Below are 16,684 nucleotides of genomic sequence, written 5' to 3' on the forward strand. Positions count from 1 at the left end.
CTTTATGATCCATTTAGTACATTTAGAACTGTGAGATTAAACAGCCTCTAAATACAGAGACTCGGGAGTTAAACACTGTTGCGCTCCCAGTGCTATAATAAGGGCCATTCTTATACTCCACTGGTTGATTTCATAGTGTAGCTTTAAGAAAAAAAAACTATATATATATATATATATATATATATATATATATATATATATAAATGTATCTTACCGCACATTCTTGCTCTCCGTCATCAACACTGCAATCCATAAAAAGAGAACACAAATACAAGCAACATTTTCTGACAATTTTGCCATGTGCCAAATACTTTGCGAGCTACATTTAAAAACCGGACAGTATCATTTCCAACTTCTTACACGCTAAATACCAAATACAGGCCTACTCCCTATATAAGCGCACTATATAACCGTTAACATAACGTTTTTCTCCGCCCTATCTAGTGCACTTTTGTTCAACTCGCAAGCCATTTGAGATTCACCACAATGCAGATAACTTCCGGGAATCTTCTCACGTGACTTAAATCAGGCTCTGTACTGCAACAATTATTAAAAAGAACATCAGACATCAGTGTGTGGATATGTATTCGTAAATCGTAATCAGTCTGTAAAAAAAAAAAACATGTGTTGTATAATAAATTATTTTACACCTAAATAAATTGTCCTTAAACAGGTTTTGACAGGCGGAACGAAAAACAGTGCGCTGTGGATGGAGTTTGGGGGACCTGAATTGGGGTGCACCAGGTTAGACTGATGCTGCAGAGAGCTGAGTGGAAGGCCGTGAGCATGGCTGTTATAAACATGCCACCAGGCATCAGAATAAAATGTGGACTTTTAAACACTAGGAATTTATTTTGTCGTAAAATATTTCCGCATGTTGTGTGTTCTCAGACACGGGCAGAGGTTATGGGTTCGAGGACAGCAACACATTCAGCCTCGCAACACGACGAGCAGTACTGTGTTGATCTTGTGAGGTGAGCAGCAGCACAGACTCGGTCATAAAATCACAACAAAACTCGCGTATTTAAGACACTGGTTGTCAATCCTGATCTTAAAATGTGAACTCATGATTAGATTATAATAAATTTCAGCGGGTTAAAGCTCTGGGTTACTGATCAGAAGGTCATGGGTTCGAGTCCCAGCACTGCCAAGCTGCCACTGTTAGGCCTTTAACCCTTTCGGCTCAACCTTTCTTTCTTTCTTTCTTTCTTTCTTTCTTTCTTTCTTTCTTTCTTTAACCAAATAATCCCATTGACATTCAGAATCTCTTTTGTAAGGGGATCCTGGCCAAGAGGGCAGCACAGTAGATCCACATAAAATACACAATTGGAAAAAAAAACTGTTAAAACAAATTGGCAAATCACATCATTATAATATAATCACCAGCTGCGTTCAGTAAGAGGATTTGTGCATTCAGTAGTCAAATAGTCCTTGATCCTAGCTTTAGGGCGGCACGGTGGTGTACCACAAATCACACTCTTTATGGCAATATTTTCCATCATTTGGACAGTTTATTTGGGATGCAGTCGTTTCTGTTGTTCTGAATGACGAGCTGCTAAAGCCTTGTTAGCATGGAACTGGTTATTAGCTATAGATTAGAGTGAGATTGATTTTCTAACTGGGCGGCACGGTGGTGTAGTGGTTAGCGCTGTCGCCTCACAGCAAGAAGGTCCGGGTTCGAGCCCTGGGGCCGGCGAGGGCCTTTCTGTGTGGAGTTTGCATGTTCTCCCCGTGTCCGCGTGGGTTTTCTCCGGGTGCTCCGGTTTCCCCCACAGTCCAAAGACATGCAGGTTAGGTTAACTGGTGACTCTAAATTGACCGTAGGTGTGAATGTGAGTGTGAATGGTTGTCTGTGTCTATGTGTCAGCCCTGTGATGACCTGGCGACTTGTCCAGGGTGTACCCCACCTTTCGCCTGTAGTCAGCTGGGATAGGCTCCAGCTTGCCTGCGACCCTGTAGAAGGATAAAGCAACTAGAGATAATGAGATGAGATGAGATAATATAATCACCAGCTGCGTTCAGTAAGAGGATTTGTGCATTCAGTAGTCAAATAGTCCTTGATCCTAGCTTTAGGGCGGCACGGTGGTGTAGTGGTTAGCACTGTCGCCTCACAGCAAGAAGGTTCCGGGTTCGAGCCCAGCGGCCGGCGAGGGCCTTTCTGTGCGGAGTTTGCATGTTCTCCCCACGTCTGCGTGGGTTTCCTCTGGGTGGTCCGGTTTCCCCCACAGTCCAAAGACATGCAGGTTAGGTTGACTGGTGACTCTAAATTGACCGTAGGTGTGAATGTGAGTGTGAATGGTTGTCTGTGTCTATGTGTCAGCCCTGTGATGACCTGGCAACTTGTCCAGGGTGTACCCCGCCTTTCGCCCGTAGTCAGCTGGGATAGGCTCCAGCTTGCCTGCAACCCTGTGAAAGGATAAAGTGGCTAGAGATAATGAGATGATATAATATGCATATGCATGTGCCAATCACACTGTATATTTAAACACTATATACAAATGACATCTCTCTGTGCTGCAGGAAGTTTGGTAGGGATGAGACTTCGGTAAATCTTAAATCCTTCTCTGCATGGCGAGTATGAACAAAACATTCACATTTAGAAGTTTTTGTAATGTGCTCTGCCAGTGAGGGAGCAGTACAAGCTAAGGCGAGTGAAAATTGCATTTCTGTTCGTAAATCAAGAAAGGTCATGCTAGTTTCCCTAAAATCTTTCATACGTATTTATTAGCAGAACTAACCCAAATCTTACTGTCCCTACAATGCAGACACGTTTACGGCGCAGTATGTTTATCACGTTTCAGCTTGTTACTATACCAGTGTAATGCTAAAATGCAGATATGATCGTGAATAATGCATCTTTGTGCTTTTGCTGACAGATTGCGAGACTATGAAGGCTTTATAAGTTCTTTGCTTCTTCCTGAGGCTGCTCGTCGCTCCTCTTTGGCACTGAGGGCTTTTAATGTGGAGCTGGCACAGGCAGGTATTTATAAGAGCTGATGCTTGTTTACAAACCTCTAGAATTAAACATTTTTAATGTTATTTCACACTCGCCATCCATTTTATTAGGAACACGTGCACGTTCGTTCATCTAGTTATCTAATCAGCTTATTGTGTGGCAGCAGTGCAATGCAAAACAAAATCCTAATTTGGGCGAGTCTGTGCCTGCGATGGCTTCAGATTCCTGTTCTTGGCTGACAGGAGTGGAACTTGATGTGGTCTTCTGCTGTTGTAAACCATCCACCTCAAGGTCTGACGTGTTGTGCATGCGGAGGTTCTTTTCCACTCAACACAGTTGTCAAGAGTGATTAAAGTGCATATTCTGGACCAATTTCATGTTTTTTTATATGAAAGTATGTCGCTTTACACACTCATCCAGAAGGGTAATTTTGCACAAGGCCATCTGTCTACAGCAGAAAAAAATAAAATAACAAAACGCGGCTGGAAAAATCCCAAGGGAGTCTGGAGCCAGATTCGTGACGTCACCTGCGGAAGCGCCAGCAGGCTGCGCGAGCTTTGCACGGTTTCAGTGCGCAGCCTGTGTAGACCAAGCGCTCCCATTTCTCTCTCACTGTCCGGTCTTTTGGGAAACGATGAGTACTAATCCCATCATGATTGGTGTTGCTACACCCTCCTACGATACACCTGTTAACCATTTTAATAATTACGCGATAACGTTGAAGAAATTTGCAGAAAACCACCAGGTCGTTTTCTCATAAACAAACCAGCGCTGACGTAGGATTCAGAGGGAGGCGTCCCGTAGAGGATGTCCCAAAAATCAGCGTTTGCCGGGAAATCCAAACGCCAAGTTTTTTCAGAGGCGGACCAATTCGCCTCAAATGGCTTGATTTCAACGGAATTTTTCTGGTATTGCGCAAGGTAAAAAAAAAATTGCAGAGTGTTACAGATATTTGACCAAAGTTTAATATAAAATAGGAGAATTACATTGATCTTGCTCCTGCATTTACCTGTGATATGCACTTTAAGGTACTATAGACTTCTTGTCAGCGCAGGTCTCTCTCTCTCTCTCTCTCTCTCTCTCTCTCTCTCAACGTGGTGTTTCAGTCTGCAGTCTTGTGGATGTCAAGAAAACGGGTTTTCTCACAGCAGAAACTCAAATTGCACAAGAATGCAAAGATCTCTTTCGGTTAATGCAGTTAGGACTTTGCTTCTTATTAGCAATAGATTTCCCTCCTCCTCCTCCTGTGTCAGATCCTGCAGCTCAGTTCGGCCCATCGTTTTTGTACAATGCTCTAAATGGCAACTCCAATACTGCACCTCGTCAGTCCTTTCTACACCACTCTCATTAAAACAATGACCAGAGGAAGCCACTCACCCAGATTTCATCAACTAATAGGAAGATGAACTGAACGAAGGCTCATTTGTTTTAAGCCAAAAGCACTGGGTATCGGGCGGCACGGTGGTGTAGTGGTTAGCACTGTCGCCTCACAGCAAGAAGGTGCGGGTTCGAGCCCCGCGGCCGGCGAGGGCCTTTCTATGTGGAGTTTGCATGTTCTCCCCGTGTCCGCGTGGGTTTCCTCCGGGTGCTCCGGTTTCCCCCACAGTCCAAAGACATGCAGGTTAGGTTAACTGGTGACTCTAAATTGACCGTAGGTGTGAATGTGAGTGTGAATGGTTGTCTGTGTCTATGTGTCAGCCCTGTGATGACCTGGCGACTTGTCCAGGGTGTACCCCGCCTTTCACCCGTAGTCAGCTGGGATAGGCTCCAGCTTGCCTGCGACCCTGTAGAACAGGATAAAGCGGCTAGAGATAATGAGATATGAGCACTGGGTATCGACATCCACCAGGCGAGACATCTGATGGTGGTGGACAAATCGGACTACGTGCAACTGCTGGAAAGGAGATTTCCAACCCGATCCAGGCAGGAACGTCCCGAGGCTGTTACCACGCCAAGAGGGAAAACATGATGATGATGATGATGATTATGATAATGCTCAATGACCCCACCTGACTGATGATGCAATAAAGTCTTACCATGGTAATTTCAAGTGCACTTAGTAAAGATGATGCCATCCTCAAATTGCATCTGAATCTAGAGCATTCCTTCAATTCCAGGAAAAAATAACAGCAAAATCTCCCATAGTAATAAGAAACGTACGTTTATTCTCTCCACATTCACTGGATATGAGCAATTACATGCTCTGATTGGCTACTCTACTACGAGGATATCAGCTCATATACCATGAGTAGAGAAAAACAAAATGGCGGCGCGTGTTGCTGAACCAACCGAGGACGAAATAAAAACTCAACTCAAACAAAACCCCCAAAAATACGCAACAAAATATGGAATAAAAGAGTTTGATGGGAAGAACCTTATTTTTATTTTTTACTTTTCCAAGAATTATTGTTATAGCATTTTCCACAAATTGCTCCTGTAATTTTGCCGGTGTGTTTACATTCTCGGAAATTATTTTGTCTGCGTTTTGTATAAAGGTTTTATTTATCGAATTTGCATAAAAAAATGCTCCGTTTCTCAGAATACAGTGAATGTGGATGGAATAAAACAGTTATTCCACTCAATCTTGTCGTACATGGCTTATAGTCAGCTCGGTGCTACGCGCCTCGTCAGCTATCAGCTCGTGTACGACTCAATTTCATGGAATAACTGTTAAATATTGGCAAAACATGCTATTTTTCCCTATTTCTTTGTAATGAGGCATAACACACACCCAGTTTTCACTTATGTGTAAGATGAAGTGAAGGTTAAAGCCGTGTTAAATTTGTAGCTTGATGCAGATTGACAGAATTAAAGTGCATATCACGGGTAAATCCAGGAGCAAGATCAATGTAATTCTCCTATTTTATATTAAACTTTGGTCAAATATCTGGAACATTCTGCATTCTCTGCAATTTTTTTTTTTTTACCTTGCACAATACCAGAAAAATTCCGTTGAAATCAAGCCATTTGAGGCGAATTGGTCCGCCTCTGAAAAAACTCGGCATTTGGATTTCCCGACAAACATTGATTTTCGTGACGTCGCGTGCGGGACGCCTCCCTCTGAATCCTACGTCAGCGCTGGTTTGTTTATGAGAAAACGACCTGGTGGTTTTCTGCAAATTTCTTCAATGTTATCGCGTAATTATTAAAATGGTTAACAGATGTATCGTAGGAGGGTGTAGCAACACCAATCATGATGGGATTAGTACTCATCGTTTCCCAAAAGACCGGACACTGAGAGAGAAATGGGAGCGCTTCGTGCGAGGCACCCGGAAGCCGAGGACCAAAGCAGAGCCGAGAAAAAGACCAAGAAAATCAGCAATTCACAAGTTGGCTGTTGCCAGGGTAAGAAATAAGAGAGACTGTACTCTAAATTAGGTGTTCCTTTGTTTGTGTGGTACACGGATAATGTTATTTATTGACACACACAAAAGTAAACAACACGAAAGCGCTGGGCGATAATACACTTGGATTAGATTAGATTAGATTAGATTAGATTAGATTAGATTAGATTAGATTAGATTAGATTAGATTAGATTAGATTAGATTAGATTAGATTAGATTAGATTAGATAGAACTTTATTGATCCCTTTGGGAGGGTTCCCTCAGGGAAATTAAAAAGATACAGTCCACAGCCTGGTAAAAAGCAGCCAAAGTAGAGTCCATAGTAGTGTGATTAAAGTCCCCAGAAATGATGATAAATGCCTCAGGGTGCTGTGTCTGCAGCCTTGCTGTGACAGAGTGAATCCCCTCACATGCAGCGGCTGCCCTCGGAGGGATGTAAACACAGATGGTGATGCTAGCAGCTCCAAATCCGGCCAACATAAGACTGTCTTTATGGAGAAATGTCCCGGGTTACACCAGCGGTTGTTCACGTAAATGATGAGTCCCCCACCTTTGCCTTTCCCGCATGCTTTAGTGTCTCTGTCGGCTCTCGCAGCAGTGAATCCCCGCAGGTCCACGTTAGCATCTGGCACGAGGTGTGTTAGCCATATCTCTGTAAAAATAAACAAGCTGCTGTCCCGATAAATCCGCTGGTTGTTCAGTGCGGATAGCTCGTCGACCTTATTCGGCAGCGAGTTCACATTCCCCATGATAACGGAGGGAATGGATGGTTTGCAGCGCTGCCCGTTGTCCGCTAGCCTAGCCTTTAGCTTAGCCCCGGCTTTGTAGCCCCTGGGTTTCCTCCTCAGCTCGGCCGGGATGGGGTGTCGTATCCCAGCTCGTCCCATTGTTTTCAGGGCCAGCAGCTCCTCTCTCAAATAAGCAAGAAAACTGGCTCCTGGTTGCGTGTTAAAGTTAAAAATATCCATGGGATATGAAGAAAAACCCACTATGTCTTCGTAAGAAGAGCAGAAAAGTAAAAAGGTGGAAAAAAGAGGTTTAAAGAGCTAAAAACTACAGAGCTACTGGAGAGGCAGCCGTCTCCCACAGCACCCAAGGTCACATTTTCTTTACATTTTACTTCACATGTATCAAGGGATCTGCGCATCCGGGCTTGAGATCTTGGGACCTGTCAAACACATTAAATGTAGCTACAACCCTGCTTAGCCGATTCCATGTGTGGAGCTTATGAAATCTTTCTCCTACAGTAGCCAGTACTCTTCTAAATGAAATATATACAGTAAATACATCATAGTAATTAGAAAAAATATGATTTATGTAACAATAGATAGACGAGCATTGATGCATGAATCCATGGGTTTAGAAGCTCAGGTGACAATTCCATATTTCATTACAAAAATTGCTAGCCGCTAAACTTGGTCTACACAGGCTGTGCACTGAAACCGTGCAAAGCTCGCGCAGCCTGCTGGCGCTTCCGCAGGTGACGTCACGAATCTGGCTCCAGACTCCCTTGGGATTTTTCCAGCCGCGTTTTGTTATTTTATTTTTTTTTGCTGTAGACTGATGGCCTTGTGCAAAATTACCCTTCTGGATGAGTGTGTAAAGGGACATACTTTCATATAAAAAAAACATGAAATTGGTCCACTTTAAGGTTCCCAGGGGCCAAACATACCAAGTTTAATCTTCACTTTCATAACTTGTTTACTTTGTGTGTTACTAAAGAAAGCGTTTCAGAAAAGGAAGCGTGAGACTTGTGTACTGTAGAGCTTACCGTGTGAATGTGTGTACATTTTAATTACAGTCGGCACGCCGTGATGAATTGAATGATGTATTTTGTTTGTGTGTAGGTGAAGGACTCTGTGTCTCAGAAGACGATTGGTCTCATGCGAATGCAGTTTTGGAAGACGGCAGTGGAGGACGTTTACAGAGACGAGCCTCCGCTGCAGCCTGTTAGTGCAGAGCTGTGGAGGGTCAGTTTCACTCAACTTCTAAACCATTTAAATAATGATGCCAAAGGCTCAAAGTGTGTGTGTGTGTGTGGTTTATTTATTTATTTATTTATTTTACTAAATTGTGTTTGCTTACATTTTTGACATAACCCCTTTGGACACAAGGAAAAATGCGATGGAACTTCATGTGTACAATTGTACACGTTATGTCCGAAGTGGGGCGGCACGGTGGTGTAGTGGTTAGCGCTGTCGCCTCACAGCAAGAAGGTCCGGGTTCGAGCCCCGTGGCCGGCGAGGGCCTTTCTATGTGGAGTTTGCATGTTCTCCCCGTGGGTTTCCTCCGGGTGCTCCGGTTTCCCCCACAGTCCAAAGACATGCAGGTTAGGTTAACTGGTGACTCTAAATTGACCGTAGGTGTGAATGTGAGTGTGAATGGTTGTCTGTGTCTATGTATCAGCCCTGTGATGACCTGGCGACTTGTCCAGGGTGTACCCCGCCTTTCGCCCGTAGTCAGCTGGGATAGGCTCCAGCTTGCCTGTGACCCTGTACAGGATAAGCGGCTATGGATGATGGATGGGGAAAATAATAAATATTTTTAGTTTGGTTAAGAATACCATGACTGCTTTCGTTTTAAAGTGCATATCACGGGTAAATTCAGGAGCAAGATCAACGTAATTCTCCTATTTTATATTAAACTTTGGTCAAATATCTGTAACATTCTGCATTCTCTGCAATTTTTTTACCTTGCGCAATACCAGAAAAATTCAGTTGAAATCAAGCCATTTGAGGCGAATTGGTCCGCCTCTGAAAAAACTTGGCATTTGGATTTCCCGGCAAATATTGATTTTCGTGACGTCACGTGCGGGACGCCTCCCTCTGAATCCTATGCCAGCGCTGGTTTGTTTATGAGAAAACGACCTGGTGGTTTTCTGCAAATTTCTTCAACGTTATCGCGTAATTATTAAAATGGTTAACAGACGTATCGTAGGAGGGTGTAGCAGCACTAATCTTGATGGGATTAGTACTCATCGTTTCCCAAAAGACCGGACAATGAGAGAGAAATGGGAGCGCTTGGTCTACACAGGCTGTGCACTGAAACCGGGCAAAGCTCGTGCAGCCTGCTGGCGCTTCCGCAGGTGACGTCACGAATCTGGCTCCAGACTCCCTTGGGATTTTTCCAGATGTGTTTTATTTTATTTTTTTCTGCTGTTGACAGATGGCCTTGTGCAAAATTACCCTTCTGGATGAGTGTGTAAAGGGACATACTTTCATATTTTTAAAAAAACCACGAAATTGGTCCAGAATATGCACTTTAACGTCCAACATGCACCTCTTGTCTCATAACACCTCCCGCTCAACACCATCGTTCAAGTCACATATAAGTAAATAACCAACACACTTTTGCATGCTATGGTGCTCGTTAGCATGCAGTTCCCTCCCATTTTCACAAAATATATTATGCACTTCAACTCACTTGAAACATCTACAGTTTGACATCTTGGGCCATGCTTCGTGTTTTTGTTTTAAAAATGTCTCTTTATGCAAACAGGGACATGTCATACTGTAAATAATGGGGAAACCTGCCACTGCAAATATCACTTTCTCCTCCATGGTAGGTTACTTGGGAACCGTTTGAATGGAACCAAAATTTACTCTCTAGGATTCTCGAGAGAGGAGCACTTCTAAATTCCGACTGGTTGCCGCTGAACCGTGTCATAGCCCGTTACCGTAAAGTTGCCTGGACTTCAACTTTATTCCAACGCCCCACAGCCCAAGACACACCACCAATGATCTCGGCACCGAGGGGCGCTGGCTCACATAGAAAATAAATGACTTCCAGTGGTTTTCATGCTCTGGCTGCATTTGGGGTGAACGTTGGGTAAACATGGTTACGTTTAAACTCATCTGGTTAAAATGCAGTTGTTGCTTCTAGAGTTGTGCTCAGGTTTTTTGTTTAAAATCTTCCTCCTGTCCCTTCCTGAAGGAATTTTGACCAATCCTGCTGCTCCAGCAGTTGTGTATCCACCTACACTGATTTTAGTTGGATAGAGAACTTACTGAAGATAAATTAATGAACATGGTAAAGTGTTGGGTGTTTGTTTGTTTGTGTGTTTTCCCCCCTCCAATTTCATCCCCAACTACCAACTGGGGTGGGTGGGGCAAACACATATTTCCTTGGAGACACGTGAAACCAGAATCTTTTCAAACTTCTGTTCATGCTGCACCGAAAGGAAAGCACTATCCGCCCTCTTCCACATACATGATCTCACTAAGCTAAGCCCTTTCATCACCTCGCCTGCAAGCCTTCATATCTGACGATCCGCTCTTGCCCAGATCAGACTAAAAACCGCCCACTCGCGTGACTTTTTGGTTGGCTCTTACAGAATCCCAGTCCCAAAGTGCACGTCTAGTTAACTCTTTTTAATTCCCTATGAAGGGAATTAAAAAGTGGGAAAGTGACCGTGAGTCTGTAATGTAAATCGTTGCTCGTCTTTGCAGGCTGTGAGGAAACACACACTGACGAGGAGATGGCTGTTGAGAATCATCGCTGAAAGAGTAAGTTCAGCTTTTTTAGCGTCACCTTCAGGGTAATTTACAACCGGTTCAGCTCTTGTTAATCCCAAGAATTGAACCACTGCTGAAACCTTACGCCTTCAGCGTAACAGCTTTGAAAAACACACAATATTTCAAGCACTAACTCGGGTGCAATTTGGAAGCACGTTTTTGAAAAAAATTCTGATTTCTTGTGTTTAAATTCAAATACCCAATTTATGCTTTCTCTTCCATGCAAGGAAAACAGGAAATCGTTTGCCCAAGTGTGTGTGTGGATTTTTTTTTTTGTTTTTCCCCCCTGATTTTAATATAAAATACATCTGTGTCTGAGGCAAGTAATTTGAAATGAATTCCTATTTAAATGTGTAATTTATCATTTCGCAGTTTTCAGAATAGACACAAGTGCTTCCACCATTTTGTCCATTTCATGTACATTTTCAAGCGAAACTACGGGCCTTTACTTACCACAGCCTGGTGTGTATTGTATTATGTTATATTATTCAGTAATAAAGAAGTGCTAATGTTGCTTTCTGAAGGAAAAGGATTTGGAGGACCGAGCGTACAGGAACCTTCAGGACTTGGAAGCGTACGCAGAGAACACCCAGTCGTCCCTCCTCTACCTCCTGCTGGAGACTTTAGGTGAGTCTGTCGTAGTTCTTGAGCTCTGTTCTGTAGTACAGAAAGATTTTTTTTTTTCTTATCTGAAAAGAAGTAAAAGTGCTTGCGTGGTGTACATGGTAATAAAAAGACAATTTTAAAATCAAGGTGCATAAATAGTAATGCTATAAATAAAATAAAAAATCAATAACTAAGACAAAATGGCAGGTTGTTGCACAGAAGCCAAAAAAGCCAAAGTCCTTCTCACGCCAGTGGCGCATAGGGCGGCGCCGATCTCCGTTTCCGTAGCCCTCAGCTTCTCACCTATTACATAGCTAGGGTTACAGTGGGGGGTTAGTCCTCTACTAACCACGAGAGTTTGACTCCCCACTCGCATCTGTATTGCACCGTGCCTTGCCAGATGGCAGTAGATTAGATTAGATTAGATTAGATTAGATTAGATTAGATTAGATGAGATTAGATTAGATTAGATTAGATGAGATAAAACTTTATTGATCCCTTTGGGAGGGTTCCCTCAGGGAAATTAAGATTCCAGCAGCATCATTACAGATAAACAGAGAAAAGAAACAGAGAAAAACTTCTAGATAAATTAAAATAAATTAAGTATTTACATATACAAATAAGATATGGGGAAGAGAAAAAAGAATAAGATATGGGGAAGAGAGGAAGGGGGAGAGAGAGGAGGAGGGGGGGCAGCAGAAGAGATATTGCACTTTATATTGCACATTATATTGCACATTGTCCAGTATTGCTTATTGTTAGGCTAGGCTACTGCTCCTTCCCGTCCTCTGTCCTCCTGTTCCCCCTCCTCCCCCCCAGAGAGGAGTTGTACAGTCTGATGGCGTGAGGGACAAAGGAGTTTTTGAGTCTGTTCGTCCTGCACTTGGGAAGGAGCATTCTGTCACTGAACAGGCTCCTCTGGTTGCTGATGACGGTGTGCAGAGGGTGACTGGCATCGTCCATGATGTTCAATAGTTTGTCCATAGTCCTCTTCTCTGCCACCGTCACCAGAGAGTCCAGCTTCATGCCGACCACAGAGCCGGCCCGCCTGATCAGTTTGTCCAGCCTGGATGTGTCCTTCTTGGATGTGCTGCCCAGCACACCACGGTGTAAAACAGGACACTGGTGACCACAGACTGATAGAACATCCACAGGAGTTTCCTGCAGATGTTAAAGGACCGCAGCCTCCTCAGGAAGTACAGCCTGCTCTGTCCCTTCCTGTATAAGTGATTAGTACCATTTTTAGTAGGTACCATTTTCATGATGGTCTTTGGTATGACCCAACCGCGAGTAGAACCACGCGATCTCCCGATCGAGAGCCGGACACGCTAACCGCTAGGCTACTCGCCGGTTGCACAGAAAGTAAGGTGTTATTCCAGATAGTACCTGAAGAGGAAACTCTTTAGACTTCTGCGAGAGGAAGAGAGACACGGAGCTGAAGCTCAACATGACTGGAGAAGCAGCATTGTTTCAATCTCGGAGAAGGAAAGTCCGTCTCCCAGAGGTTGAAGATCTGAGTTGATGTGCAGGTGTGTAGTTTTGAACCAGACTACACGGATAATGTGGTGCACATCTGTTTAATGCTGCGACAAGAGTTTTGAATACTTTCTGCAACAGAAATGTGACCAATGAGAGAACTTTTCAATGCTGCTGTGTGCCTGCTGAACAGGAGCAGTTCAAGGGTGTGGAGTGTTTGTTTGTTTGTTTGTTTGTTTGTTTGTTTGTTTGTTTGTTTAATATTTCAAGCGCGGTCATGACGGTCATTAACAAGGTGGCCCAGCTGAGGACATATTTTAAGCAACTGTGTAAGTAATCAACAATAACTATTCTATATTAAGTTAAATGAAGCTGGAGTGGTGTATAATTTAAATAAGATTTATTTAACAATTAATCACAGAAGGCGATGTGAATATCGGTGAATAATAGCTGAGACGAGGTCGAGGTTACTATTCCCCGATATTCACTGAGCCTGAGGCCGATAATTGTTTTAGTGTAAATACACAGGTCGTTATTTTTAAAAATCATATTTAAAAAATAATTTATTTCAAACTTCAAAAGCAGCATACAAATGTAATGTGTGCATACTTGTCACTTATCTACACCGACTCACATAAAATACTTTGTTTTGGAATAAATAAAATCAATCCCCATTCCACCTGACCTCTGAATAGTTTTAAACCAAACTTCGTAGCATCTTTAGTGCTTTTAGGAACAGCATTTTCTGTCATCTGTAATTCTTCCTCACTTACGGTGTCGAAGCGATTGGCCTCCATTTTGCCTAGTCACTCGAGATGATTATCAAAAATAATCCAAATTTCTCGACCAGTCAGCGCATGTGGTTTCCTATAATCACCTCCATATTTGTACTAAAATAAAACCCAGGATTCTGAAAAAAATATGCTTGTAGGGTCTTTTAAAATGAATGCTTATAGTTTCATACCTCACTCACTCACTCACTCACTCACTCACTCTCTCTCTCGGTCTCTCTTGGTCTCGGTCTCTCTTGGTCTCTCTCTCTCTCTCTCTCTCTCTCTCTCTCTCTCTCTCTCTCACTCTCTCTCTTGGTCTTTCGGTCGGTCTCTCTTGGTTTCTCTCTTGGTCTCTCTTGGTCTCGGTCTCTCGGTCTCGGTCTGTCTCTCTCTCTTGGCCTCTCGGTCTCTCTTTTGGTCTCTCTCTCGTTCAGTCTCTCTCGGTCAGGGTCTCTCTTTTGGTCTCTCTCTTTTGGTCTCTCTCTCTTGGTCTCTCTCGGTCAGGGTCTCTCGGTCGGTCTCTCTCGGTCTTGGTCTCTCTCTCTCGGTCTTTCGGTTGGTCTCTCTCTCTTGGTTTCTCTGTCGGTCTCTCTTGATCTTGGTCTCGGTCTCTCTTGGTCTCAGTCTCGGGGTCTGTCTCTCTCTCTTGGTCTCTCTCTCTTGGCCTCTTGGTCTCTCTCTCTTGGTCTCTCTCTCGGTCGGTCTCTCTCTCTCTCGGTCGGTCTCCCTCTCTTTCTTGGTCTCACTCTCAGTCGGTCTCTCTCAGTTGGTCTCTCTCTCTCTCTCTATCTATCTCTCTCTCACTCACACACACACACACACACACACACACACACACACATTCATGTCTTGAATTTGTGCTCAACTGTTGAGGCAGAGATTCCTCATAACTTCACATGTATGGCTCTGCATTTAATTACGCATCTAAGTGATGGCATGACATGGAGTTATTCCTTTATTATAGTGGTTCTTTCCTAAGCCTACAGTAGAAAAAAAAGCTCAGGGTTCAGGCAGTAAAGTGGTGATGATGGCAGAAGCAGAGAGATGGAGAGAGAATTTTCTGTCTTCAAGGCAACAAACCTCATAAAGCTTTAATGCTCTGACCAGCAAAGGGCATGACTAAAGAGCGTTCACAAAACATCACATTGATTTTTTCCAGTAAAATTGCTGCCTATTTTCACCTCTTTTTTTATTTTTTAAAGTGTATGTGCAGTTATTTTTTAAGTGTCCCTTTTTTTGTAACCGTAAAAACTTTGTTTAGCAGTTTGAAATTCTCGGCCTCTTATACCCGGTGCACTTAATGCTATACGTGTCCTACAGAGATGGTACATTCTATATTATTTATAAATATAGTTTTTATATAAATCTAGAAGTGATTTGTTCATTACATTAATGGCATTTAGCAGACGCTCTTATCCAGAGCGATGTACAGCATACCCAGAGCAGCCTGGGGAGCAGTTGGGGGTTGGGTGCTTTGCTCAAGCGCACTTCAGCCACTCCTGCTGGTCCAGGGAATCAAACCAATGACCTTTTAGGCCCTGTCCACATGGCAACGGATTCAGGTGAATCTGATAAAATTGTTTATCGTTTCGGCCTGGCGTCCACACGGCACCGGCGTTTTGGGTGCCCCAAAACAAAATCTTTTGAGAACGGGTGGAAAAATCTGGCAACGGCACTGTTGTGAAGTCGTCTGGATGAGTAGAACGGATTTGTTTACGATGACGTCACAACCACATGACTGTCAGTGCTTCACGCCGGGTAGAAGTGTAACGAACTCGATGTGAGTTGTCAACAAATCCTATAACTTGGTTCATGAAACGTGCTTACAAAATATTTTCACTGTGAATATTTATTGTGTAATGGTGCAAAGTGAGAGAGAGAGAGAGAGAGAGAGAGAGAATAGCCCTTAGGGCAGAGTCTTTAGTCCAAACACTGCGGAAGCAGTACCAAACCGCGCACCGCCTGTGCGCTTTCCAAAAACAATCCCGCCAGCAAAAATAGGAAAAAAAAAGGAGCGATCTCACCTCTTCAGATGTTGGTTTAAGTCCGACAATACATTCCTCAAAAAGGGCGTAGAAGAACAAAGTAATCCATCAACATGTAGCATTCAATTTATTCTGGACCATTAAAGAATTCTGGAGGATATCAGAATGTTGGCGTACCGGCTTCCATCTACCCCCATTCATTCCTCTTTCCATGTCTTTCGTTTTACGCTGCTGATTAATAATTAAAACTTTGTGGCTGATGCTACAGAAGAAGGGGTTTATGCGCATGCGTCTACTACTTCTATTGTTCTGGTGTCTCCGATGGGACCGTCTTACAGCACACGTAGAGGTGTGGCATGTGTATTGCATCATTTTCAGCAAGCGTTGCGTTGCCATATGTACCTGATATTTTACTGATCCGTTGCCCATGTGGACGCGATATTTAAAAAAAAAAAAATCTCGTTGCTGTTGTCATGTGGATGTAGCCTTAGTCTCAAAGCTACTTCTCTAACCATTAGGCCATGACTTCTCCCAGTATGAGAATTGTATCATTTTTATTCCAATTTTGATTGAAGAAAAATCAAATGATAAATGGTCATTGTTAACTGATAATATACCCCAATCAGCCATTAAAACCACTGATAGGTGAAGCAAATAACATTTTGATTATCTCATTACAATGGCATCTGTCAAGGGATGGGATATATTAGGCAGCAAGTGAACAGACAGTTCTTGAAGTTGATGTGCAGGAAAATTGGGAAAGCGTAAGGATCTGAGCGACTTTGGCCAAATTGACGACTGGGTCAGAGCATCTTCAAAGGTCTTGCATTGGCATGCAGTGGTTTGTACCTACCAAAAATGGTCCAAGGAAGGACATCAGGTGAACCGACAACAGGTTCAAGAGGCTCCCAAGACTCATTAATGCACACCGGGAGCAACATCTGGTCCGATCCTACAGAAGAGCTACTGTAGGACAAATTACTGAAGAAGTTAATGCTGGCTATGATAGAAAGGTGACAGAACACACAG

General features: G+C 43.3%; 2 protein-coding genes across 10 annotated transcripts in view; one reads left to right on the forward strand and one right to left on the reverse strand.

Annotated features, from left to right (window-relative positions):
- nagpa (N-acetylglucosamine-1-phosphodiester alpha-N-acetylglucosaminidase) overlaps positions 1 to 344 on the reverse strand; it is a 40,417-nt gene extending 40,073 nt beyond the window's left edge. For all 3 annotated transcript variants that reach the window (XM_060922325.1, XM_060922324.1, XM_060922327.1), the window contains exon 1: positions 215 to 344. In XM_060922325.1, the coding sequence (XP_060778308.1) occupies positions 215 to 300 (86 nt within the window). In that variant the 5' untranslated portion in view covers positions 301 to 344. The remainder of the gene's footprint in view (positions 1 to 214) is intronic.
- Positions 345 to 545: 201 nt separating this feature from the next.
- The window catches only part of ndufaf6 (NADH:ubiquinone oxidoreductase complex assembly factor 6), a 31,256-nt gene continuing 15,117 nt past the window's right edge, over positions 546 to 16,684 (forward strand). The window contains exons 1-7 of one of the 7 annotated variants that reach the window (XM_060922330.1): positions 546 to 571; positions 674 to 744; positions 892 to 974; positions 2,877 to 2,976; positions 8,149 to 8,271; positions 10,750 to 10,806; positions 11,340 to 11,442. In XM_060922330.1, the coding sequence (XP_060778313.1) occupies positions 907 to 974; positions 2,877 to 2,976; positions 8,149 to 8,271; positions 10,750 to 10,806; positions 11,340 to 11,442 (451 nt within the window). In that variant the 5' untranslated portion in view covers positions 546 to 571; positions 674 to 744; positions 892 to 906. Of the gene's footprint in view, positions 572 to 673; positions 975 to 2,876; positions 2,981 to 4,805; positions 4,997 to 6,175; positions 6,302 to 8,148; positions 8,272 to 10,749; positions 10,807 to 11,339; positions 11,443 to 16,684 lie in introns of those variants that run through there. The other 6 variants (XM_060922329.1, XM_060922328.1, XM_060922334.1 and 3 more) reach the window with 6 other exon arrangements.

Source organism: Neoarius graeffei, chromosome 5 (genome assembly GCF_027579695.1).
Source record: "Neoarius graeffei isolate fNeoGra1 chromosome 5, fNeoGra1.pri, whole genome shotgun sequence".
NCBI classification, from domain to species: domain Eukaryota; kingdom Metazoa; phylum Chordata; class Actinopteri; order Siluriformes; family Ariidae; genus Neoarius; species Neoarius graeffei.